Source organism: Bombus impatiens, unplaced genomic scaffold (genome assembly GCF_000188095.3).
Source record: "Bombus impatiens unplaced genomic scaffold, BIMP_2.2 scf_1117, whole genome shotgun sequence".
In the NCBI taxonomy this organism is placed as follows: Eukaryota; Metazoa; Arthropoda; class Insecta; order Hymenoptera; family Apidae; genus Bombus; species Bombus impatiens.
The window spans coordinates 114,056-141,862 of record NT_177536.1 but is presented as its reverse complement, the minus strand read 5'-3'; the positions used below and the strand labels follow the sequence as shown (position 1 = coordinate 141,862).

Here is a 27,807-nt window from a genome sequence, read left to right as displayed (position 1 = left end):
AGATTAATAATTAGATATCAATAGATAGATTCTTGTGGAGTTATTAAAGTATCTATTAAAAATATAGCTATGATATTTTTTACTATTTATTATATACACTTTTGTTCATAAATATTAGGACAATTTCTAAATTTATTATGTAGGACGTGACAAATTAAGAAAACAATTGATCAATCAGAATTTCATATTTATAGAAAATAATTTTATTTAAGAAATTTTTAAAAATTATTTGTAAGAGTCATAGTTGGTGTAATCGTGTCACAATATTCTATTAATACATGTAGAGATGATTATTTAAGAAATGAAATTATTGGAATTCAATTCGTTCTTAATTTTTTCATTAAGATACATTTTGTCAGAAATAAATAAGAGTTCAGATACTTTTAAACGATGGTGTAGACCATTTGCGTCCATCGATAAATCGTGCATATATCAAACAGCATGTGTTACGATGTTGAAATTGTATCAGAGAATGGCTCATAAGTAGACTGGAGGAGCATAACTTCGCGAGAAACGAGAAGAAACACGAGGGAGAGCGCGTGTTGCTTGAGAAAACATCGCAGCCATTATTTAACGTTAATTCCCGTTTAATTTCGGTATTATGAAACTTTATTACAACAGATTACGCCAGAGGAGGAAAAAGAAATACGGAAGCAGCACGATTTCTACAAATTTTCTTAACTTTTTATTAACTCATCTGCTGCATTAAGAAAACGCTATATTATAAGCGCCTTCTTCTTCTTTAAATATTATTCTTTATTCAAAGATCATACAGCAGAAATGATCTATATTTGTAAATAAGTAAATGTTCACATTTCACATTTTATACGAATTCCAAGTAAACTACAGAGTGGTAAAAAGAAAGGATTCAGCACCTTAAAATTAAAGAGCATTCACCAAATGGAAGGAAAAATATCCTAATATTAACATTAATATATCGATATTAATTATCCAACCTGCATTTATTAATAATGTTTTCTTCTGTTTGGCTCTTTCGCCTTTACCAGCGAGTACAATTACATTCTGTATATTACGAGCGACTATGGTTGTTCAACGCATTTTCTAATTTCATATCTACCACCCTGCGTAAATCTCACATGTGGAACGGTTAATCTTTAAGCGAGAAAATAGATGAAAAAATGTAGAATCCAACAGAAACGAAAATGGCACGCGTTATAACGTATCGATCGTCGCGATAGGGGTTTCGCATGATTTCCGGTGAAACCGCAGGCGGGCGTCGGCGGGTGTAATAGGCCTCCTTGAAGATTAACCAATTTCGACCGACGTTCCACCGTTTAATGGCACGCGTGCTCGACCATGAAATTCCTGGCGTGATCTAGGATTCCAATTTCTCGACGTACCAGCGTATGTGGTCCTTTATGGATTCGGCAAAGCCGACGGTATTTACAACTAGCAACGTCGAGGGTGTAGAACGGGTGGTCAAGGGGAAAGGCAGCTACGCGTTTCTAATGGAATCCACCTCCATCGAATACGTAATCGAGAGAAACTGTGATCTTACCCAAGTCGGCGGCCTCTTGGATTCGAAAGGATACGGCATCGCCATGCCGCCAAGTAAGTGAAACAAGTTGATATTTAATCACAATCGCGATCAATATAAGATCCAGCTGAATAACGCGAACAGGCGACCATGAGATGATTTTCTATGGAAAGATAAAAAGAAAATATAGAATACAATTTTATCGTCCGCGACCTACTTTAGTTTCCGAGAAAGTCGACCTATATGCACGATTAGACGTATAAACTCATCGATTGGATAAAGTGTTAGCCGATTAAAGCGCAGTCGAATAATTCCTGATGAGAGATAGAGGTGCGGGCTATTTCGGTCGATCAACGCGTATATCCTTGATTTATGGTTCATCCCATAAACGGCGTCGAATCGGAAAGATAATTTTTCATGTTGGTTCCGAGAATTTATGGAGGAATTAGGATACCGGTCAGCGATCATTTGTAAGAGTTCTGATCAATTTATGGTGAATATTTGGCCTAATGCGAAAAACAGTTGATTAATTGTTATCGTTAATGGGTTTGGTCAATGGTACGTGAAAGATGATGATAAAGTCTTACACGTGTAAAAGTTTTTACAAAAAAGTTCATTTTTTCCGAGATATCATTACGAAGGAAGATTGATTAACGCCGCTTCTCCTAAATTTCGTAATTTTATCTACCTTTCCGATTCAATTTTATTTATTACGTGTCATAAATAACGATAACTAACAATAAATTCTAAGGTAAATTTTTTGTAACACGGTGTTGAGAGATATAACATCATTCTTCCCTATTTTCAATGTATGTAGTTGATCAATATGGCTTTTAACAGTTCAAATAATGCTTGCATTTCCACAAAAAGGGAAGCAAAATTGAAATTCCTCTATTACTCGAAAAAACCAAATGCCATCCATTTGTTGAAACAAAAATAAACGAAAATTCTCTGCAAGCCATTGGCGCGTCCCTCCTCCATATTTGCAACTTTCTGCCAGAGCGGTGCAAACATTTGCAAACAAATACTCTGAAAATTCGAAAATACTCCATCGTTTCTCTTATTCCCGGGTCTTCGAGTATCATATTCTATTGAAACCAAGGGGTGCAATGTGATGGATGGAAATCAATGAAAACAATAACACCGATTACGCTTTCCAAAAAAGTTTCACGCGCGCGATAAATGCCGGCCGGTAGAACAGGCGCTGTTCAAAACGACCTTGGAACTTCAGATTCACCATACAGAACGGCCATCAGCGGAGCCATCTTAAAGCTGCAAGAAGAGGGGAAACTGCACTTGCTGAAGACGCGCTGGTGGAAAGAGAAACGAGGCGGAGGATCTTGCAGGGTGAGCATTGAGCATGCAAACACGATTCGAGTTTCTCTTATTTTCCACAAGGACGAGAGTGCAGTCGATAACTGTACGCTCGAAAATTCTGATCTCCCACGAAAGTGTATTTCGTTCTGGTTCCCCTTCTACAATGTTTCCAGGAAGTATACGAGAGCTCTAGAAGGGATAGACAGACCGTACCGAGAGAAGACATTTTCATAAATCCGTGAAATCATTGCCAGAACTATTATACGGCTATTATCTGCCGGTATTATTCCGCTTGGATGAATTCCCGTGACTATTCGTCGCTGGAATTTGTTGGCTGAAACTAGCACGGCTTATGTGGTATTTGCTGTGTAAAGTTTATTCTTTTTTTTTTTTGAAAAAGGTGAAATTTCATTGATTTTAAAATTGAAATTATTTGATATGATAAAGACTATAGAAAGAGTAATGTATTGGTGTATTGAATAATTTCTTTGTGAGTGAAGAAATACTGAAGCGAAATTTAAAATTCTTCGTTCGTCTAATTACCTTTCATTTCATATTAAACTGTTTTATAATAAATATTATCGTTTCCGAGATAACGAGTGTAATTCGTTGCAAAATGATAATTTTTAGTCAAAATGAAAAACTGCAGACTCAATGAACTTTTATCAAAGTCATATAAATTGTATAATTGCACTTGTATGAAAATTTATATTCGCGAAACAGAATGGTTGGAAAAATTGACGTCGTGCGTGAATGTAATTTGACGAAACTAAAACGAAATCAATGGAAAATATATGTCGAACGTTTAACTATTCTCCTGCCTGAATTGTTCCCCTCAAACGAAACAAATATTTTCATATAGATACCCCTTGAATTTTCGAAAACGATAGAAGATTAAAATTGATGAAAAATATATCCGTAAATGAAAAATGTTACGCACTCATACATTATGAGTTGTTTACAAGCCAAAATAGTTAATTCCACTGTTTAAAAGTTTGTACACTTTTGTACCAAGACACTCGATTGATGTCTATCTTATATACATAAATTCATCAATTTTCTCTACTTTTTATTACGCGAAGTTAACCACTTCGGCAAATAGGCGATTCGTATTATTCTCTCATAAATGTTTCTCTTTTTGCAACAGGACGACATGTCGAAGAGCAGTTCAACAGCGAACGAACTAGGACTGGCAAACGTAGGCGGGGTGTTCGTAGTTCTGATGGGCGGTATGGGCATCGCTTGCGTGATCGCGGTATGCGAGTTCGTCTGGAAAAGCCGGAAGGTCGCCATTGAGGAACGGGTGAGTGAGGTCAGATAGCACGTCGAAGAGGGCGTGATCGCGCCTGAAGTAACGTCGTCCAACACGCACCTCGATCCCGATGCGATCTACCCCGATATACCGCGCGAATACATCAGTTGATGTTCGCGTGATGGTGGAGTTCCTCTTTAATGGTCACGGTGCACCCACAAAACCACTCGGGTCTGATCGGCTTCTCGCTGTGATCGATGGAATCACGACGTGTCAGAGGGAAAAACTAGTTACAGACTCGCGAAGCGTCTTTGTTCTTGAAACGATTCGCCATTATAATTGTTTGGGGTTCTAATTAGAGATACGGTTGATTGATATCATGGCGTTAATTCGCTCTTTCCGTCCTCGTCCGTCTTCCATTTCCTTAGTCGTCTTTTACTTTGAAGAAATATAGGACGCGAGATAAGTGAAAAGATATTGGGGCGTAAAGCGTCTTTGTTCTTGGGAGAGTAATTATTCACAGACTTTGGTAAACGGAAGTTACGACGCTAATTTGGTATTCCAAGTTTCCACTTGTTTTTACGATGCGTTGCTTGACTTCGTTTCTTTAGTCGATTTTAGCGGATTTTAGTTGTTGTTCGATTGACATGAATTTATTTCAAAGCGAGACTTCACTGTCCGTTTGGTACTAGCAATGTTTGAATTGTGATAGTTTCGATTCGGGGAAATGGGAATTCAGGAGTGGATGTAGAAATGAAATGGGAGAGAAGAGAGTGTATTGTTATGAAACACGAGAGTGTAGTTTATTTTTATGAAATAAAAATACAATTTCACGTGTTAAATAGGTTGCGAAGATTTCGACTAGAATGACCAGTCACCGTGATATTTTAATAGTCAATTCCCATGGTAATCCACTAAATGAATTTCATTGAATGCTGATTGCTGATTCACGAACGCGGATATATTCGGAAAAATGTTTGTTCCGCATAAAGCGAAGAAAATTGATATACAAAACAAATCGAATAAAAATAAAATAGATATTGGAAGAGAACTGCATTAAAAATTCCATTTACGAATGTCAGTTTTATTATTTTACACTATTATTTATATCATAGATTATTATAGACATTTTATTATTATAGATATTATTTTTATATTATTTGCAAAACAAAATTTCCAGTTAGAATATTATACTACTATACATTGTTGTAACGATCACGAAAAATAAAATCGTTCTCATCAATAATTTTGTAATCAAGTTACATTCTGTTAGAAGAAAGCGGCTGTTCACACACGTTTGACAAATCGTGTGTGTACAAATAGAATAACAACGATCAACACAGCATCCTTTATGTCTACCAATAGCTCATAAACAAAATTGAGAATGGAATTCATTGACGAGCGCGCGGTTTATGAGAAGCACGGGGCTACAATCGATGAATTTCGTTCACAAAAGAAAATTCCAGTGGGCTTAGCAATGAAATTAAAGCGCGGCTGGGAGAAACTCGAGCGGAAAGCTCGTACGAAGCTCGCGTGTCTACAATATGTATTTGAGCTGCCGTTTGCGTACGTTCAAGCGGTAAGCAAACAGGCAAGTATTTGAGAAGGGCTCGTCCACAAATACGGATATGCAGCTTTGCGCCAGTGACCTCGCGTACCCGAGAGCAAACAATTCCGTCAGCCAACAAACGTCTGGTATTGCTGTTCGCCTTCGGAGCCGCGCTACTTCAGACCGCAACAGAGTAGCCGCGATACTTGCTCGAGTTTGAAGATGCTAATCGTTTTACGTGGACGCGAATGCGGATCGAAGATTCCAATATCCCAAATTAACCATTTCCAAATCATATGTTCTTTTATGCTCATTTCAACTTAACAATTAGTATAAATTGCAAAACAACTACTTTACGACGATTCAACAAATATTTACAATGATGAACTGGTTTTCAAAAATTAACACTTAATGATATATTTAGTATGTCAAACATATTTAAAGATTTATCTTTAAATTATTTAGTTTTTAAGCTATTGGATAAAAAAGGTCCGTCTAGATTGATACAAAATTATTGTAATAAAAATTGGGTCAGTGGTGAACGAGCTACACGTTTTCTAAGCGTTTGAGTAGAGAAACGAATTTCTTTCTGCTATGAGAAGTTTTTGTATACTCTACACTGTATACAAACAGAATTTTGATACTTTTTTCAATTTACTTTAGAATTAGCATGACTTGCTGGAAGGGTCTGATTGCGAAGGGTGCTGAAAAATTGTAGGGGAACTTTGTGGTAGATATTGAGGAAAAATGGCCTGTAACATCTCAAGTATAGCTTAATTGAAGTGTGTCTCGAGGTCGTGTACTAGTACTTTATCAGAGTAATACTTGAGTAATACTTTATCTTTCAAATTATATCAACGAAATCCTCTTACAGTACCATTTAATTTTACCCAATAATGAAAGTTTCTGTATCTCCTATTTTTGTAATACTGCAGCCTACCCCAGTTATAAATAATGAAACCTATAAATTAATTGAATTTAAGGACTTTAAAAATTGTAGAATTAACGAAGAATTTAACATTTATTTCTTATGAGAATTGGGGATTTTAATACTCTTCACGCTGCATTTTCAATTCTTTTTTTTTTCTTTGTCTAAAATTATTCTTGTTTTATTTTATTTTGATAAATCGTTTGTAAATTTCGCAATTACACTCTCAATAATCTTATCTTCGATAGAGTTCAATCTTTCAGTTCGACGACTATCTTATCGCGTTTTCCATTTTTCACCTACGACATTCAGCGAACTTTAGTTTCTATCTATTTACGAGCAGTCCATTCGTTTCCAATCGTCCCCAATCGGGCAACTGTCGTTATTCCCGCTCGAGTTAATTTTTCTTATCAAAAACAAAAATGCTTCGCGTGCACCGTGTCGATCCGACTAATCGATCTGATGTGCCACCTAACGCAATCTTACCCGAGCATTTTCGTGTTCTGTTTTAGAAGCAGAAATCCTCGGGGAAACCGATCTGCGAAGCTTTTACCGATCTACACTAGCGGGCGATCCTGTAGGGATTCGTTCGCGAACCAGAAACTAAAGTAATATAAAAACGAACGAAACAAAGATAGAAAGACAAAAATGAACGGAACAATAGAGAACGAACAGAAATACGAAACAGATTCCTATGCCCGAGAAAAGCGTATCTGACCCGACGGACCTAAGGAGGAACTCCACCACATCAGTGATCGAGAACTGTGTGAAACACTGACAGACACAAACTGTAGAAAGTTCAAACGAACGTATAATCAAAACGAAGGAGCAACGATCCTCGACCTTTCCAGTTCTTTTTTTTTCTCTTATCCCTTCGAGAACCGTAATCTCGACCGACAATCTAGCCGGAACGTTATCGGCGGAACACTACCCAATCAATTATTATCGGGTAACGTACGGTGTCGTTGGAATTTCATTAAGTAGAGAGAAAGGGAGAAAGGATGAAAAGAAGGGAAGAAAAAGAGAAAAAAAATGAAAGAACGAAAACGAGAGAAAGAAAAAAAGAAGAAGGAACAATCCAAAGGGAACGTTTGATTTAAAACGATCGTTTTCTTTTCGTCCGCAACATCCCTTAATGACAGAACCGTGAAATGATGCAGATATTGAAATTGGAAAGGTTAACGCGTTTGCTATTTGCTCATATCAAAACCTTTTTAGATTAATTGACGACCGACTTGAAGCCTCGCAGCGAGAATGAACGATATCTCGCGCGATTGTTACATATAAAAGCTAGAACAAAAAGAGAATGGAATATATAAAAATACAAACGCGGTGTGATTTCTTTTTTTTCTGTTTCTAATGAATTCACTGCGATCGCGACTGAATCGTATGGTGAGGAGTAACGAACTGTTTACATGAACAATCACGATTTTATACCGACTAGATAATTAATGTATAGCGTCAAGTTACAAACGTTTTATTGTATGTACATATTGTGTAGCTCGAGGAGTGAATCGCTGTTCTATGTAGAGTCTGTAAGCTTCTTTTGTGAATTAAATAAAAAGAAAGATGAAAAATCCGTCTTCTGAATATAATCGAATATAATCGAATAATGATATGATAAAATTTTTATTCCACCGATAGAAGCTTGCAGATTCTACATATTTGAGAAGAAATTCAATTATGCGATAGAAGATTCTATATGTCTCGATTCGTATAAACTTGTATGATATGAAATGAGAAAAAAAAAAGAAAGAAGAAATAATGAGAACAGTGATCGCAATCGAAACGTAGGTGTTAAAGAATGAATCACATGTACGGTTCGAAAGGACACGCGCACGATGTGTGACAGTTTAGTATGACATTGTTAGTTGTGTCGCAATGTTTCTTGCCTCTCTTTCTCTCCCGCCATGGATACGCAGGAGGTGAGCAACTTTTCTTTTCTACTATGTATCTGCTACTCGTTGTGTCATAGCACTTGTCGATTGACAGACCGTAGAGCATGAGATATTTCTTTCCGAATAGCTGACTTTTTTTGTCGTTCGGTATACCGCAATGTTGGAAATGGAATTATTAAACGAACTTTTACGGAGGAAGGAAATATTTATAAGAATCCTTCGGTTTATTCATCTGTTGGGTTTTTCAAAGTTTAAACATTGTTTTATTTGTTGGATAAATATATATACATATATATATACAGAAAAGTTTACAAGAAACTAAAATAAATGTATTGAAAAATTGTTTCCATTTTCATCATTGTTATTTTCTTGTTATTAATTAAACAGGGTAAAACAAAAAAATAATTCTTGTAACGCAGTATGGTGTGAGTAATTTTCTTAGTTTTATGTTCGTCTCCTTTGCGAATTGAATTTTTTAATACTTTATTTTCCTTATTTACAGCTTGTGGATACCGTTTTATATGAAAATTTATTAAAAACAAAGCAGATTGTTATAAATTATTTGTTGAACATCGCACGAATAATTATAAGACACAAACTGGTTTACTATGTGTGCTTGATTCCTTGTATTTTTTCCTTCACGTACTCACAGCTTCTATGAAATAATTGATTATTAATTAAGGTTGCATGCATATATCCAACAGAATTGTTTATCTCGAGAAAGTCAGCTTCGTGCCATGACGCGTCGCATAAACCCAACAATTTTAAAAGAGCAATATGCTTGATGTCCTCATCAAGGTGTCTAACTCGAAGTTTCTATTCTACTGCAGAGTCTTTAAACTTGTTTTCTCATTCTTGTAACTACTTCAGCTAATATCATTGGATCGTAGAGTGTCCCATGAACCCAAAAATTTTAAGGAAGCGATATGCTTTATAGTCCTTTGTAAAATGTCTGGGTTAGAATTCCTATCTTATCGTAGAGTCTATAAACTTGTTTACTTACAGGTATTCCTCATAAGATACTGAACTTCGAATCTTCAATTGGTATTATTGAAATACAAACAGTCTATAGGAGTTTTGATTAAGTTAATTTGTTTTTTGAGAATGTACTTTATTTTTAATTTGTTTCGTGTTTATCCTGTTTTACATAACAAATACAGTGGTAATCCTCTTACAACCCTCGCATAAACTTCAAAAACACAATTCTCGACAATTCTGGTTAATCATATTCTTCCTACGTATACATTTTCTAACCGAATTTGTATTATCTTAATATTAAAGCAGTACATGATCGTAAATGTATTTATCGTGTGAGATATAGAATCTAAATTAAAATTAAATTTATCGCAAACTATTACGATTACCTGTGACATAACGATACCAATCGAAATTGGTAACTATTATAATTAGGAAGAAGCTAGTTTTGTCCAAAGTTCGTAGTCATTTATTTCAATAAAATATGTTATCTCTAAAAAAAGAACCTACTATAAACAAAATTATGTACATTTAAAAACATTCCCTTGAACGTATTCTTTGCCAACATCTCTCACTCTGCTTCAAACAAACCCCATCACGAAGGCACCTACATACTAGCAGCCCGCAATCACTCCAGAACAGCATACCGATAAAAAGTTATTGCGCCAATAAAACTTCGTATCTCGAATATATCAAAACCAGGTTAAAATGTTTATGTGCATATTATACTATACGTACACGCGTCATCGCACTTGGCTGACGAAGCTTCGCATATCGCGAAGAGAGCACGATTAAAGGGATGCAGCGGATGTTTACTGGAACTTTCCAGAAGTCCATGTGCTCGGAGATGGCGAGCGAGTTGCGTTACGCGCTGGATTGCGGGAACGGGACAAAAAAGTCCGCGAAGAAGACACTGTGTAGTCGCGAGAGGCAGGAATCGAACCTATCGATTGTGTCCGAGGAGGGCAGGTATCCGGTATGCAACAAGTACAGACACTTCGTAGGGAAAGCGCCTTTGACCTGAAGCTACGAAGCTGAATCATCGTCGAAGGGAGAAGAGCAAGGTGCACGGGACTAATCGAACTCGCGACTCGATGAACTATAAAGGCAATCGACGAACGAGAGATACGACGAGAGAAGCAACGAGGCGCGAACTAAAAGTTTAGCGCGAGATGAAAACCATCCACATTCTCCAGTTGCTTTATCCCTCTTCTCTCTCTCTCTCTCCCTCTCTCTCTCTCTCTTTCTCTCTTTCTATGTGTGTATGTGTATAAGTCTGGTTCTTTCTTTCTTTTTTTTTCTTCCATTTTTTCGTTCTTTGTCTTTACAAGTGACGCGAACGAACGAACATGGCAGTACTTCGACTAGCACTTTATACAGTGTACAGTGTACAGTCATTCAGTCGTTAATTGGAGCTCACTGGAATTTATCGTGCCGTGCGGAAGACAACGATGCACGCTGTTTGAGCGGAAAGATTAACGAGCAGTCTCGAGATCCTTTGTCTTTCGTTGTGCCACTAGTGGCAAAAGAGGGTGGCCTTCGTGAAACGAAACCCAGCCTAAGCGGTCGCGGCGTGAGCTGTCGCCGCGAAAATCTAATCCTTAATTGTCGCTGTCTCTGCGATTTTATATGTGTATGAAGACCACATGAAAAATATATGATAAGTCCATTTTCGTTGACTTTCCGACTTTTATGAAACTTGGTAGCTAAAAAGATGTATTTTAATATGAAATATTAGTTGCAGAACCCCCGTTACTTATTACGTGACGAAAAATATTAGCTTTGTTGTTATGTAACTTTAGCTTAATTGATACTATTCTACACAAGTAATATTTTTAAATTTTTGTTAACGTCGTAGAGCGCGATGGAAACACATATGTAATCCTAAAATCAAATACAAACACAGCTTTAATCCGGGATTACTTGACAATTGACTGATTTTTAAAATTGTTCTTTTCTGCACAACGGAAAAAGTATCACATCATATTTTTCATATCTGTAAGCTTCATATACACATGGCGCAGTAAGGAATAGGGATGATTGTGGATACGATTAATTTTATTAAAATTATAATTGAATATATGTTCATGAATAGTTGCCAACGATATATTAATTTTTAAACAAAATTGGTCGTTTAAAATTGGTTATTTATAACTTTTTATTCGAATCCGAATTTATAGTAGAGTGAAATAATTTAATCCTGTAATGGTATTTCCATATTTTATCAATTTTGTTAAAATGCTTCGAAACCTCGAATGTATTTAATATCAATAGACTAATATCAGAAACGAGTAGCGGATACAGGAAACGGCAATAATTATTGCCCATGCCCGTATATTTCTCGAATATATTAGAAAGCAATTTATGAATTCGCTCCCACATAACTTAATTAAATATTGAAATTAAATGATCAAATATGCGATGTCTTCCGCACGATATGTTACAATACAAATGACAAACTTTTTGAAGAACGTATGCATGTCAAGAACGATCGAAAAAAGAGAGAAAGAACAAAAACTGTGGATTTTGTAATTGATGCATATAAAACGTTACTTGAACAGCGAAGGAAAACGTCATGGAATCCAATTCACTCCATTATTATGGACTATGTCGTTCATTTTTAAAGAAAGTATCTACATTCGTGATCACTTGAGAAAAATATCACAAGATAATTAACACTGTACAAATTCTGTCTCTGTCTGTTCGGTGACGTTTGGATACATTCGTTTAGTGTACATAATCATAATCATCGTTAAGATTACGAACTAAACTAAACGTATCTATTCTATGGTATTGTATCATAGAACTTTCATGGGGAAAAATCTGTTCATACGACTTCTAAAAGTATGTCTTCGTTTAAGTATCATTTCGATGCTGTAAGATAACGTGTCCATTGGTGCAAACGTTGTATGTAGATGTTTTATCGAGTGTAGACAGAATAAGCGATTTTACATTTTTATGTTATATTCTAGATATGCTAGGAAAGTGACACGATTAAGGAATGCAAATTTTTAGCAAATTTTATTTGAAATAGAAAATTATTAATTATTTAACAACGAAAAAGCTTTTTTCTTATGCAACTTATACCTTGGATTTTGAAAAAGCGTAAATTTTTCAGATGCGTCACTCCTCTAGCAAATCGACGATATATTCCGGCTCGTTGTTTCGCTAACGAATTTCTCGACCTCGTTATCATGTATCGCAGGATTTCATTGATCTATCTGTATCTGACTTCGGATATTCATTGATTCAATCGTATACGGCATTAATCCTTTGAAATCTAGGGCAGATTCATGTGTATTAATTGAAAGTTATTACACATATTGCGAACAGTATAGGTCAGAGCTGCTGATAAAATAATAAAATCAGAATACAATACTTACTGTTTAAATATTCTCAACATACTTTGTACATTTTATAGCAATCTGAATTTAGATTTCTAATTATTCTTCAAAAAATTATCTCAACTAAGTATTCAATTATTAATTGAATTATTAAACGCAGTACGAAGTATTACATGTATCTAAATAATTCTTAAATCCTCTTTAAATCTTACAATACTTTCTAAACGTTTCACACCTCGTGAATTCGTTATAATATTAAATATTAAATTTCCTTTAGAACGTGTCGCATTTATTTGATTTTAGACCTAGCGAATTCGAATAATCTTTCAAAAAACTAACTCGACTGAAAATTCAATTAAATCTCCTTCAGACCGAGACAGATTTCAGTAGCCAGTCGCGGCATTGCAATGTTCCTTTCTTAAGCGTCCAACGATTCCACGGATTAAACTGGTTAACAGAGTTAATGGAAAGCCTGTTTGCAGCTGGTACATCGCCGTTCATGAACGCCCTGGACTGAGCAGTATTAATTTCCGTCTTCCGTCTCTCCTAAGGCGTAAACACGCACGAATATCGTACATGCACGGATGCTGGCTTAGCCTCTCTGGAATGATCAATTTCCGGATGCAGATAGATCAGTGGAATGAGATTAGCGGCGAAATTTGGGCGTTGATAATATTTCTGCCTCACCGCCATGCACCATTTTTTTAGAACGACGTATATATGCGACAATCGCGACTTTTTATTTTTATTTTTCTTTCTTGTTCTTTGTATATTTTTTGTTCTTTTTTTATCGTCGACTCGTTCATCCATCGATGTGTGTACACCAAATCGAATCGTTTTTAAAATTCGTACAAAAGATGCGATACAAATCCGCATGGACGACATATTCTCACACGAGTACATACATGCGAATAAATCGTGAATTATACACGTACTTGTAAATATTATCTGTATCGCGTACATTGCGTTTGCATCGTACCGAATTTAAGAGCCAATTGATTATACTTCTTACATAAAGTGTACTACGAGCATCATATTAAACGTGAATAAAACTCATCGTCTGTAAATTCTCAGTGGGTGTGTTTTGTTTATTACTTTGTCTACCAGGTTTGATTTATTTATCATTTAGAGAACCTAGAAGAATGAACTTCGTATGCACGACCTTTTGCAACTTTTCAGAAGAATTTTTGTATTAAGATCTTAATTCATATAGACAATAAACAAGTCAAACACTGATTGATTCTACCAACATTAATTGTTTAGCTTCTGCAACATTAAAACTAATTAATAATTTATAATATAAGATATATTATATGTACAAAAGGAAAAATTCGTCTGCATTAAAAACTACTGACATTTGTGCTATATGATTAATTAAAACACATTCTTCTTCAAATTTAAAAAATTCACAACATTACCAGCGATTTAGTTCCACGTTATCTCCATTTACCTTTAAAATTTCACTGATGGTATAGTCGAAAGATTCTCCTTCGTAAGGTTATTCAAACATTCGTTTAGTGCGTCCTGTGATCGATCGTCAGGTGTCAGGTTCTTCCGGTTTCAATTGAGAAAATTATTCCACGCATAATGTACTTAACCCACGCCATAATCTCCTCGTTGATTACGTCGGAGAAGTTCTACCTTACCACGTAATTGGTCCTCGAGAAGTTGTACTTTTACATCAATTGCCACAGCCTTCACTCTTCGTTCTTTTGATTAGAGAACTAAATCCCAAACCGCTAACGTAACTAATTCACTAATGTATCCAAGTTCCATGGCTTTTACCTTCTCTTTGCTCCCTAGGACGCTAACGGAGCTATTTAATTTACTTTGCTATCTCTTTGCCGGTTGTACCTTCTTTCTCTCTTTTCTTCGGTTTATGTCTTCTTTTCCTGGCTCGCTCGCTGCGTATCTCTGCCTTTTGTACAATTAATCAGTCATCTTTTTCTTGATGTTCTTCGTTCGAAAGTTCGTTTTTAAACGTTTTGCTGCGTACGTTCAGGGGTTGATTAATTGTCTTGAAAATTAGGGCGAGAGAAGAATGAGAGAAATAGATTAAGGAAGTAAATGAGGTTGTGAATCTCTTTAGATAAGATAATAAACTCCATAGAGTAACTTTTTCTAGTTCTATTGTTCCAGATAGAAAGAAAGTTATTGGAAACTCTGGAAGAAAGGATTAAATATAGATACTTTAAATTGGAAAAATAGAAAACAAGAAATAATGAGATAACGTATCATTTTAATTCTTTCAGAAGAGAATCATTTTAATCTTTTAATCTCGGTAGTTTCATTATTAAGGGAATCATTTGAAATTTGCTATATCCATAACAATTCGAGGTATATAATATTCATTACATTAAATACTACATCTTATGAATGTCCTTAACAAAAAATCATAAGACAGGGATCTTTTAATCGAATAATCCTCTTCGTTTTGTCTCCAATACATTCTATCTTAAAGGATAACAGACAAACATTTGACGTTTCCATATAAAAAATGCTCGAGATTTCTGACCTAAAAGTATCGATTCACTTCGTCGAATTGCCAACCACAGTGCGAATATAAAAAGGATTTTGTGCCATTTTGTCGTTTGAAGAAAGCCGCTGTAGAAACCGTGTTTTGTCTGAAAAGACACTTTTTCCGGAAGAAGCCGAACACGCTATCAAAAGTAACAACAGTTTGTCTCGTCGTTACGTCGCGTTCGCGTCACGTACTGGTTTATTTTTACGGTGAATTTAACTACATCTCGCTGTACACTGTTTATTATGGTGTCGTCGTCAGAAAATTCTTTAACTTTTTCACCCTGGAGCTCTGTTTCCATTGAAGAAACAACGTTAATGTGATATCAACGTGTAAACGTAATTTCGACTGGGTGGAATAGACTGTCTCGAACGTAATAAAAATTCTGAAATATCTGCTGTGCGATGTACATATTAATAATCACAATCAATTTTTCACCTAATACAAAATCTGTCTCGCTAAAGAAAGAAATTTGTCTTCCTTTTTTAAAATTATTCTTTTAAAATTATATATTCTTACAGTGGTAATTAAAAATCTAAATTGTAACAAGATTTTGAAGCATTCTTTATAGTTTTTAAGCGAAGTTAAAGCGTTCTTTATCTTCTATTCTCAGGAATCCACTCGTAACTAGACGACTCGGCCAATGTCACAAACTTTTCTGTTTTAATAATACTTTTTCCAAACTTTCTAACACTAAACGGCTAAACGCAGAATTGCCATGAAAAGAGGCTTGCGCGTAACCATTTTGTTATAAGTTTCATTATAATAATATACTATTTTATTATTAATAATAGACACACAATTTTCCTAATATCTTCGCAAAAAAGAAATAATGCGTCAAAATTGAAAACCATTTACTTAGTTAATAGTTGCGTTTACGCACCATGTAGCGTGGAAGAAACAAAATTGCAACACTTCTGTCCAAAAGATGCCTACTTGAGAAAATGGCAGCGTTGTGTCTAACAATAAATTAAGTTGGAGCTCTAGATGCCCGCCATATTAGAGTGAAATACACAAACGAAATCCAAGTGGCTTGGAAGGGAGTTCGCGTGTGCGCAGTGAAATGGCTGGTAGGAACCGGCGTTCGGAATTAGAGTGCATGCTGTGAGTTTCGTTCTGAAAAGCACGTATATCAAACTTGTGTTCCAGGTAACCAGCCGTGTGTAATCGTAATTTCAGGTGAGTTTCCTTTTCCTGTCACGCTCGTTGTATGGACAGCCACATTGTCCTGCCCGTTTAACCTCTGACCTCTTCTGGTTTAACTTTCGTTCGAGAATGTAACGTACAGCGTACCATGCTTCCACCACGTAGCGTGTCTTCGATTCAATAACTTTTAATTCACTTTTCCAATTTACTTTGATGGTATACACATGTGTTCAACATAACAGTAATGCAATAACGACGCCGATAACTCAATAATTTCGCTCTTTTAACAATGTTTCAGAAGTATTTGATACCATTTAAGTACGTAGAGTTATTGTACGTTATTGTATTCGTATATTGGATGGATGTTTCTGAATTGAGCCTAAGACGGATAAAAATATCCATTAATGGAGAAAGACACAAATTGCCAGAAAGATCAGACATAGTTTAGGAAGATCAATTTTTTTATATAGGCACGAAGGAAACGTGGCATGAGTGGTGAAATGTTTGATTTGAAAAAAATGTAGGAATGAAATTTAAACTGAATCAAAAGATCTAAATATTGAGGTATATTACCAAGTATCGAAAACTTGAAATGTAACAAAGTCGCTTAATATATCAACTGCATCTAAAATATCGGAACTCTTTCTTAAGAGCTGTATATTTTTTTCATGATAGATATCTTTGGTTTGAGTTGAGTAATAGTTTTATAATAATTTTATAATTAAACAGTATTTTTATAGCAAAATAATATATTTTTTTCACATCATTGCCCATTGTTTTGTCTATCTTTCATTCTGTTGAATCATGTAGAAATGAAAGCGCAACAGTTACGTCAGTAGAATTACTTAGAATCTTGTAACGAAGTTTCCGGTGATTATATTGATGCAGTGTATGGCCAGTACATTTCTATGCCAAATATTTATTAGTTTATCTCTACATGAGAAAAAAAAAGATGCACTTATATCACTTTCTCACTGAGCTCTTCTTATAAAAATATTTTAATAGAACTCAAGAGAAAGTCGAAAGAATTTTCGGAACGGAGTATTACGTGAAATGAAATTTCATAGAAATATGCGACATCGAGCGTGCAGGCCGATTCCCTTGAAAACTGCAGCCGATGGCGATTCGATGGAAACTATGTCACACCGCTTTAAGCGACAAGCGTTAGTGACGACGACGCCCGGCGTCTAAATATAACGGGCGTCGTAACACGGCACTCGAAGATTTTCATGTGTTTTTCAAGCGATTACGGCCGGCTGGATATGGCACATTGACACGGAACGGGCGTCGCGACGCGCTGTGACGGATTATTCTGTGGATGTTTGCGTACAATGACGCTACGCGAAATGACCATGGCGATGAATGAATGGATAAAAAAGAATGCGACGGAGCACATGCGTTTGGCAAGGTGACAATAGCATGACGCTCCGCAATAGCATCGCGTGTTTCATCCGCGCCGCGATGTTTCGTGACGAGAAAATACGCAAAAATCATCTCCGCTAAAATTATCTCGTCGCAAATGTCGAGTGACGTTCCCGTTTTTGTCGATGGTGGCGGTTCGAATCGAAATTAATATGTAAATGTGCGTGTGTAATGTAATATGTGATTTCCGATATGTAATGTGTAAATTAATATGTAGGATTACCATTAACTCTACCATTAACTCTAAAAGCTCTGTCTTTTCTCCAGTTTACCATAGGCATTCTGCTAAAACGAAAAGCTCGTACCAGGAATATCAAATATCCAATAATACAGATTTTTCCATTAAAGTTTAACTTTAATCAAAATTTGTCCAAAATTCCTATGAACTCTTCCATTTACAATTCTTCATTTTATGAACACCACGAAATACAATTTCTACTTTATCATTTTACTTGTCTAATACTATACAAATATTCATTAGTCTAAAGCTTGGAAAAGAATGTTATCAAGCATCCAATAATTTGTATTTCCCAACCGAAAAAGCCAGACGTGGAAGAAAGTCGATCTTAGAGCGTCGAGGGAGGATCTGACAGATCCTTTGATAGCTTCAAATAAATAGGCGAGCTGAATATTGGGGGATTGATTTTAGACGGTTCTAAATATTTACGCGAGCTCGAGAATTCAAGCGTGTATACGCTTCCCTGCTGGTTTACAGTACGTCGGATAGTTAAGTGCTCGTTCGAATCCCAACGGTCTGCTCCAGCCGTTGAAACGGGTGTACCATGGTCTTATTGCAAATAAATTCGCGTCAGTCCGGTTGGTCTGGCTGTCTTTGAAGCTAATCGCATCTTCATGGACCAGGCTTTCATGCCGACGATTTCAGTTAATCCCTGTTGTTTTGTTGAGAATGTTTATCGTTTAAATTCGCTCTGAATCGCCACAATGTTGTCCCGAACGAAGAACAACATCGTGACTCTGTTTCACAAATATGCAATTTTTATTATGTTTTAATGGTTTCTGCTTACTCGAACAAGATTTGATTAATTTAAATTGTTTCTATTAAAATTCTATTTTCCATTCTGTTTCTATTAAATTGTTTCGAACGAATGATATACGATATAAATTAAACTATTGCCTAAATGAATTGTTTTTTCGGCATACATAGTACGACAATATATTTTTATAGGAAGTATTGAAAATTATATCGTGTTATAAAATGTTTCACGAAAATATTCAACTGCCTAAATATTTCATGTTCACGTATTATCATATTATATTATATACATTATTTTATGCCTAGCTTATAAATGACACGTCTATCCAATTCTGATCTTATAAAAACCAGTTAGGAGGATAAAAATACTATATTGCAAATCGTTAGAAGAAGATTGTCTTGTTTCATTTTTAACGCAGAATACGTCGCTATCGTATTGTAAAGAATGACCACAAGATGCTGGACAAGTGTCTTTTATTGATCATCTTTTCCTGCGTTCTGGGATTCTGCAAAGGCGCGAGTGTTAACGTAGGTGAGGAAACTTGCGTGATTATGCGGAACAGTCAGTTGGACATGGAAATGTTTCTAACTAGAGAATAAATCTTATTTCAAGTTTAAACCAAATTAATGCCCTGGAGTCTCGTTCCCTCAAGTTATTTCTCGTGCTCGAATCCATGACTGAAGCCGTCACTGTTTCCAGCTCACATTCCGCAAATATTAATAGAACACTGCCGCGTCCAAAGTCACACGTGTCTTCACATAATTCTTTTAGGAGGATTGTTCGACACTAACGATGGCCTTCAACGCGCCTTCGAAACCTCTATAAAGAGAGTGAACGAACAACGGCACATGAGCGATGCATTTCCAAATGTCTTTTTCGTGGCAAAATCCAACGAGATTGATACGGATCCGTTCAATGTGTCGCAAATAGGTACAGTTATCATTGGAAATACGTTCTCTCTCTTATGCAAAGGTCACAGTGGCAACTAATCATATTTTTATACGATTAAATATTTGCAGCTTTCTTCCAACTCACGAATTTTTCAGAAATATTTTATCGAATAAATTATTTGGAGCATTAAAATAGTATAAAATATATGACATTGAAAAAGAAGAGATAAATATCACATAAAATTTTAATTATTCCAAATTCATCAATATATCTTCGGCAAAGTATTAATAATTCCCAGAGTAAATACTTTTTAAAAAGTAAAATCAAATTTAAGTCAATGTTAAATAACTTCGTATCTTTATATTCCTTTATGTATAAATAAATAAGAGATTTTCGTTTGTGTTTTGTGACTTTTGTATAGTATTCTATACAGCTCGACTTGCTCATTAATTCAAGAATTTCTTCTAAAATATTCAGTATGCGAATTGACGACTGAGGGGGTGGCTGCCATTTTCGGTCCGAACAATAGATTTACCTCGGGACACGTGCAGAGTATGTGTGATACCATGGAAGTGCCGCATATTTATGGCAGATGGGAACCCTCTCAAATTCGTGGCATAGGAGTAAACTTATTTCCATATGCAGAAACTCTCTCTATGGTACGTAGAACACATGAACCTTTTATGTTTTTTCGGCTTACATATTTATTATTTATTTCATAGATTTTTATGAAATCACATTTCGGTAACGTGCACCGCAATATCGATTGGTGTACTTATATGTATATTTTAGGAACACTTTGATAAGGTCTTTTTGATTGAATACAATTATTGAAAATAAACATAGTTCCTTAAAAACTTAGTTTTTAGAATATTTATTTATTAGTATTTAGAATCGATGTTGTAATCAAAGGTAATATTCCGCCAGGTCTTCAATAAAATCATAACTGATTTTGAATGGAAGATTTTCGCAATATTGTACGCAGACACCGACAGTTTGTTTCGTACACACAGATTGTTGGAACATTTAGATATAAAGGCGCACACGATCTTTTTATACAACTTAGGAACTGGACCGAGTTACAGGTGCATATTTCAAATGAAATTCGTAAATCGCATTTGAATCCTCTTAGTTATAAAAATTAATAGGTGGCTACATTTTACAGAAAAGTGATGCGAGAGATCAAAGACGAGGAGATTGAGAACATTCTTATCGATTGTTCGATTCATATATTAGAAGAGGTATTGAAACAGGCACAGCAAGTGGGAATTATGTCGGAGAAGAACAGAATAATAGTAACTTCCTTGGTAAAATAATTTCTTCCTTATCTAATACATTGTACAACTAATTCCAAAAAATATTCTTAGATATTATGTGACGTAAATAATTTCACGATCAACTTATTTTCTTTTATACAGAGCCCTTTTATATACATACCTTTTTGGTTATATAAAATTTTATATACTCAGATGTTACATATGTAATCTCACGTTTATTTATTTCTCACTACGATATGCTAACAGTCTACTTCTAAAGATTATTACCCTTTAATTCTTAGGTCACAATGTGAAACTAGAACCAATTACGATTTCTTTTCTTACAAACAAGTAAGACAAAGTTTATATAATATTGATACATAAATTGCGGAGACTTCATAAAAAAATATCGTATATTTATGAATACATTATACAGGCTAAAGTTCCTTCCAGGATCTTCAGACGATCGATCTAGAACCATACCAATACTCAGGAGTGAATTTCACCGGGGTACGTTTAATCGATCCCGAAAGTCCACTCGTAACGAGCGTTGTGGAGATGCATAAATACGAATGGGGTTTGGACGATCCTAGCAAACTGCGCGTTGAACCCGCGCTCATGTACGACGCTGTACAGCTTTTCGCCAGAGCTTTCAAACGCTTGAGAGACACCATTAAAGCCAATGTGAAAACATTACCTTGCGATGGTACAGTGAGCTGGGAACACGGATTTAGTCTGAATAATTTTATGCGAGTCGTAAGTTCATTGCACCGATAAAATAAATATTTAATTACTATTAACCAACGATGTGCCTATATCCAATACGAAATTTCATATTTGAAATTATTATGGATTCATTTCAGAGCGAAATGGAAGGTCTGACTGGTTTGATCAAATTCGACACCGCTGGATTTCGTAGTAATTTCCAGCTGGATATAGTGAGAGTGACGGAAAACGGACTAAAGAAAATCGGAATATGGAACAGTACGAATGACGTGGAATGGCTATTGGAAGCTCGTCCTCAGAAATCTGAAGAAGAGTTGAGCTTGCAGAACAAAACGTTCCTCATCTTAATTGCAATCGTGCGTAAAAATACAAAATTACGTTTTTGAATCTTATTCGTGGGATCTTTGATCGAAATGCGAAATTATCGCCATTATAGAATAGTCGAATATCACAAGAGAAACAATTTTTAAGACATGTATATTTATTGAGACGAGAGAAATAATTTTTAATATTTTCCAAATTGAACATGACGGATATAATAGAAATAATAGATTTTTAATTATAATCAGAAATTAACGAAATTATACAAAAACCTAAAATCACGTGAAGGCAATAATTCATAATACTTTTAATATCCTTTGGATTGATAATAAGACAAATAACAGATCATTAATTGAAATGGAAAATTATTTATATTATTGAATAATGCAACATCGTACAAAGGAAATAATATACAGTCCTTTTATTATGCTTCGAATGAGAAATAATAAACCTTTAATTAAAATATACAATTATTAATATCACTAAATAATCTTATGTCATGCAAATTAATATGCCTCGAATGAGAAATGATACAAAATATGTTTACTTTAAATGTCCCTTTTATCACTCATAAATGTAATCTTTCATTCTTACAGAATCATCCCTATGGGATGTTAAAACAGTCGGCCGATATGATGACAGGAAATGATCGCTATGAAGGGTTCGGCATCGATATTATTCAAGAATTGAGCAAAATGTTGGGTTTTAATTACACGTTCGAGGTTCAAAGAGACAATGTGTATGGATCATACTCTAAGAAATTGAACAAATGGACGGGAATGCTTGGGAAAATAATCGCCGGTGTTAGTAACGTTTAAATGGAAATGCATAGTATTGTTAAATGAAATGAAAGCAAAATTAAAATATGATGTCCATTAAAATCGTGTTGCAGGAAGCTGATCTGGCAATTACAGACTTAACTATAACTGCAGAGAGAGAAGGGGCGGTGGACTTTACGATGCCTTTTATGAATTTAGGTATATCTTTGAGATCATGCGAAATTTATGTGAAACGTTTTAAAATATTTGAAGTATTTAAAGTCCGTACTGATCGATTCCGTAAATTGAAAACTAGAAAATCATGAAAAATAGCTTCCAAAATTTCTTTTAGAGTTTAGGATTAATTACGCCATTTTACGCCATTTTTACATTATTTACGCCAAATCGAATACTAATAACGGGTCCAGGAAATTGTGAATTTTGAAACTGAAGGTTGAATTCGTGGGCAATTTGAAAAATCAAACTGTATTTCTTTATTTTCATTACTTTTTATTTCTTTATTATGAAATACAGTACAGTCTCGATTATCCGATTGTAATGTGTACCAAACCTATCTCGGATAATCGAAAACTCTAGTAATACTAAAGGGTCGATAAGGCCGTTAATAAATTGTGCAATAAAGTTATAAAAAACATTTTGAATATTGTACATATATTTAAATTTAATGAACTATGTAATTGATTGAAAGTTTGATTGACTGCCCTAATTATATCTGACTATTAACAATTTTGTACTCTTTATGTTAATCTTTCAAAAGGAACGAAGATAGAGATAAAGTTCAAAGTATCTCGAATAATATGGAATTTCGGTTAAACGGGATTCGTATAATCAAGATTCCACTACAAAACTGACATCAGAGTATTTGTTATTCGATTCGAGCAAAGAGATATTAAATGAGCCTATCACAGGAAAAACTAATCAGTTTCTTTTCTTAAAAGTTGTTTTATCTTATTATCATAATAATTATGACTCATTCTTTAGAAACAAAATGATTAACCTTGATGCAGTTAATCAATTGATGTCCTGGTTATAATTCTGGTTTCACTTGTTCCTACAGGAATAAGTATTCTGTATCGAAAACCAACGAAGACACCGCCCAGTTTGTTTTCCTTCTTATCGCCATTTTCGACCGGAGTTTGGTGGTATTTAATTGGAGCTTATATATTCGTGTCTGTGGTACTATTCATTATCGGTAGGATATGCCCTGCAGAGTGGAATAATCCATATCCTTGCATCGAGGAACCAGAGGTGCTTGAGAATCAATTTACCTTTAAAAATTCCTTATGGTTCACCATTGGTAGTCTTATGCAGCAGGGTTCCGAGATTGCACCCATGTGAGTGGTATTTTCTAATATTTTTTTTATTTTTTATTATTCGTATATTATATTATTCTTTTATTCTTTAATTTTCTCTTTTTTGTTCTTGTATTATATCAAACAAAATGTCAGTAATATTAAGATAATATTTATCGTTGGTATTATTATTTTACTATTTCTATCTTTTTTTTATTAAACGCCGTTTTTATTATTTTATATTTAATTAATGAAAGCTTGCTTGCAATCAACATACATTTCTACGATATTAATGTAAAATTTCTACAATCGCACAGAGGATTTTCGACAAGAATGATGGCCACTTCATGGTGGTTCTTCTGTTTGATCATCGCCAATTGCTATACTGCCAATTTAGCCGCGTTCTTAACCGTCGAGACAATAGTATCACCCTTCTCAAACGTCGAAGAATTGGCAAGGAAAAAAGCAATTAAATACGGCGCTAAAATAGGAGGATCTACGTTCATGTTCTTCCAAGTAAGTGTCCAACTGAATACGTAACATTCTTTATATATTTGATAACGTAACGTGAAGAACAGTAAAAATTGATGAAACGGTTGTCAGTAGCAACAAATTTTACAGGATGATTACAGGCTACCGATGTACTTGTTTCAAATGTAAGAGATGTTTATGTTTTGATCAATTTTACCGCCTGATTTTATCCAGATGCTTCATTTAACTATCATTAACTGTCTCTCTGTAAATTTGTATTGTTAACGAATCATTCCAGAAATTTCTCGTTTAATACGTATCCAACAGTAGAGTATGAGTTCATAAGATGAAGAAACATTTTATAAATTCTGACAGTTATAGTACCCTAAATATAATAGTTGCAATAGCTTGCCTATTTATTGTAAAACGTACAAATCCTGTTCACTAAAACCACGCTGTGATATCACAAACATTTTAATCCCGTTCGATGCAATGCTTAAATAGATAATATAGAATCGAGTGAAATTAATACATTATTCCCTTGTAATATTATTTACATTTGGGTTGAAATTAATTTATAGACCTCCATTGATATTAACAATTTTCTGGAGGAGTGATATATTTATATTTATGATAAGTTTAAAATTTATGATATATTAAAAAAAACTACCTACCTAAAACTACCTACCAAAAATTGACTGTAAAAATAAACTATATATTTGCTAAGATGGGAGTTCGGTAATTACAGAATCGAATTATATTATATTAACAAAACTGATTTTAATAGTAAGGGATACATATAAATAATATTTTATTCCGAATCAAAATTCAAAGATGCAAGATAAATAATCGAGTTTTTCTTGTTAAATAATCGAGTAACCTCATAATAACTTTTCTGCTTCAAACCGATTTTCTAGAAAATTTACTTTCCTTAAATTTTTATAATATAGGAAAGAATAATAAATAATTTCTCTTGAAGAATTTATTTTAAAGCGTGTCACTCTTTTAGCAGACTGATAATATGAAAGATCATTAATAATTAATATAATTGGAAACGTAACAAATTTTCACACTGAGAACTCAATATAACATATTGATTTCCTCATTGTTCGCATAAATTACTCTGAATGACAGATTACCGGAAAATGTAACATTAATTTCTCTATCTCTATCAAACCGCTCATTAACCGATCAAAACGAAAACAAGCGTTAGGCAAATGAAACTTGCAGTTATTCATTCTAACTCAGATTTTTATAAGAATTATGCATTCCAAGGATTCCAACTATTCAACATACAAAGAAATGTACAAATACATGACGGAAAACGCTGCAGATGTATTGCCTTCTAACAATGATGCTGGGTTGACAAAGGTGCTCAGAGAAGATTACGCGTTTCTAATGGAATCCAGCTCAATAGAATACATCACTGAAAGGTACTGCAACGTGACTCAGATCGGTGGACTCCTGGATGCAAAGGGTTATGGGATTGCTATGAAAAAGGGTAAGATCTTAAATGACACTTACGACTTGTCAAATAATACATAATAATAATACGCTAACGACTTCAGTAGTCACACAACAATATTATTTTACAAATAGTTAGGAATAGATAAATTTCATTCACCGGTTATATTACGACTTTAGTTAAGTTATTAATTTATTCAAGTATATTTAATTATTAATTATTGATTATTAAATATAATTGAATTTGGTTTGAATGTGATAATCAAACAAATGTTAGTTGGCATATTAATTTGGTTGCAAGGCTACGACGATTGAAAATTGAACATAAATTAATTTAGAGTTCAAATGGTGATTATAATTGTATTTTATAACGAAAAATGTACGACAGTTAATATTTCGATTTAGCTTGAATAGAATATTTTTATTGTTTTGCTGTATTTCTAGAAATTTAATAATGTCTAAAATTCTTTGTAACTAATGATATATATACTAATTCGTCTGCGTCAATCACAATATATAATTGAATTACTGCCGGGAATATTATTTATATATAAATGAAATTTGTATACTGATTCATAGGATCGCCATATCGTCATCCATTAAACACTGCCGTATTAAAGATGCAACAAAGCGGCTTGATAACAGAATTGAAGAAAAAATGGTGGACGCAGAAACGTGGGGGTGGAACATGTCGAGTACGTATAGATAAATATTCCAATAAAATAAGATAAGAACGAAGTCGAGAAATAAATTATGCGCAAACGTATGAATTTTATATGATGATATGCGAATGATACGTAGGAAGACGGTGGTCAGAGCGCCGCGGAGGAACTGGATCTCGACAATGTGGGTGGCGTATTCCTAGTATTGACTGTAGGCGTTGCTGCCTCCTTCTTTTATACTGTATTCGAGTTAATCTGGGAAGTTGGCTGTACATCCTTACGCGAAGACGTAAGTACAATAAAATCAATCTGATTCGATTATTGATCGGTTTTACTAAATTAGATAAATGTACTTCAGGTTTCCTTTAAAGAAGAACTAATGGCTGAACTGAAGTTTATTATAAAATGTGATAATTCGCCTAAACCAGTGAGAAGAAGAAAAGGATCGTCAAATAGAAGTGGAGAAGATAGTACTAGAGGTTGTACACCCCCGTATGGATTTATACCAGTGATTAAAACTTCCAACTCTGATGATAAATAAGATATGTGATAAGACAATATAGTAAATGTGTTACACACGTTGTACTAATATATTATTATTATGCTAATATATTAAGTAATGAGAAATAATGTTACAAAAATATAAAAGCGAATGAAAGAATTGAAGCATGATGAAATCGCAGTTAACTCTCTCATAGATCATAAGTTACGATATATCTGAGACATATAATGACTTTAACTTGTGCTTAATATAGAATAATAAACAAAAAATATAAATATATATATAATAATACTAATTTTTGCATAAAAGTTATACATATACATAAGAAATGTTTAATTTTACAGTTTATAATAATTAAATCAAATGTAAAAATGTAAATATTGTTCTATGATTTGTTCTGTGATCCTGAGCTTCGAAAGTCAAATATTAATTCAAGCTCCCAGAGATAGAAAGCTTTTAAGTTGAAAATACTCATAGCTTCCGACTTGACTTTTAAATTCTAGGTGCCTGCCAATAAGATTACACACCGTGGTTTTATTTTTAGTTATGTTTCTATAACTTATTGTTATTACACAGTGAAAATTCCGAAGTAATTAAA

General features: G+C 34.4%; 2 protein-coding genes across 8 annotated transcripts in view; both read left to right on the top strand.

Annotated features, from left to right (window-relative positions):
* The window catches only part of LOC100749773 (glutamate receptor ionotropic, kainate 2), a 292,766-nt gene extending 281,321 nt beyond the window's left edge, over positions 1 to 11,445 (top strand). For 2 of the 5 annotated variants that reach the window (XM_033323710.1, XM_024371152.2), the window contains exons 15-18: positions 1,341 to 1,572; positions 2,730 to 2,845; positions 3,963 to 4,118; positions 10,247 to 11,445. In XM_033323710.1, coding sequence (XP_033179601.1) covers positions 1,341 to 1,572; positions 2,730 to 2,845; positions 3,963 to 4,118; positions 10,247 to 10,441 — 699 coding nt within the window. In that variant the 3' untranslated portion in view covers positions 10,442 to 11,445. Of the gene's footprint in view, positions 1 to 1,340; positions 1,573 to 2,729; positions 2,846 to 3,962; positions 4,120 to 7,056; positions 9,912 to 10,244 lie in introns of those variants that run through there. The other 3 variants (XM_033323708.1, XM_033323707.1, XM_012391720.3) reach the window with 2 other exon arrangements.
* On the top strand, positions 3,994 to 27,504 carry LOC105681519 (glutamate receptor ionotropic, kainate 2). Of its 3 annotated transcripts, none has more exons than XM_033323711.1 (16): positions 3,994 to 4,118; positions 19,264 to 19,376; positions 19,617 to 19,775; positions 20,214 to 20,395; positions 20,664 to 20,821; positions 20,902 to 21,043; positions 21,446 to 21,748; positions 21,856 to 22,074; positions 22,636 to 22,842; positions 22,932 to 23,016; positions 23,876 to 24,152; positions 24,428 to 24,626; positions 25,857 to 26,082; positions 26,625 to 26,740; positions 26,847 to 26,996; positions 27,066 to 27,248. In XM_033323711.1, the coding sequence occupies exons 2-16, from the start codon at positions 19,301 to 19,303 to the stop codon at positions 27,246 to 27,248; spliced, it is 2,682 nt and encodes an 893-aa protein (XP_033179602.1). In that variant the 5' UTR covers positions 3,994 to 4,118; positions 19,264 to 19,300. The 3 variants fall into 3 exon arrangements, with proteins under 3 accessions (XP_033179602.1, XP_012247141.1, XP_033179603.1); XM_012391718.3 differs by lacking the exon at positions 3,994 to 4,118 and adding an exon at positions 16,103 to 16,461 and having other exon boundaries at positions 27,066 to 27,504; XM_033323712.1 differs by lacking the exons at positions 3,994 to 4,118; positions 19,264 to 19,376; positions 19,617 to 19,775; positions 20,664 to 20,821 and having other exon boundaries at positions 20,261 to 20,395; positions 27,066 to 27,504.
* Positions 27,505 to 27,807: the final 303 nt, after the last annotated feature.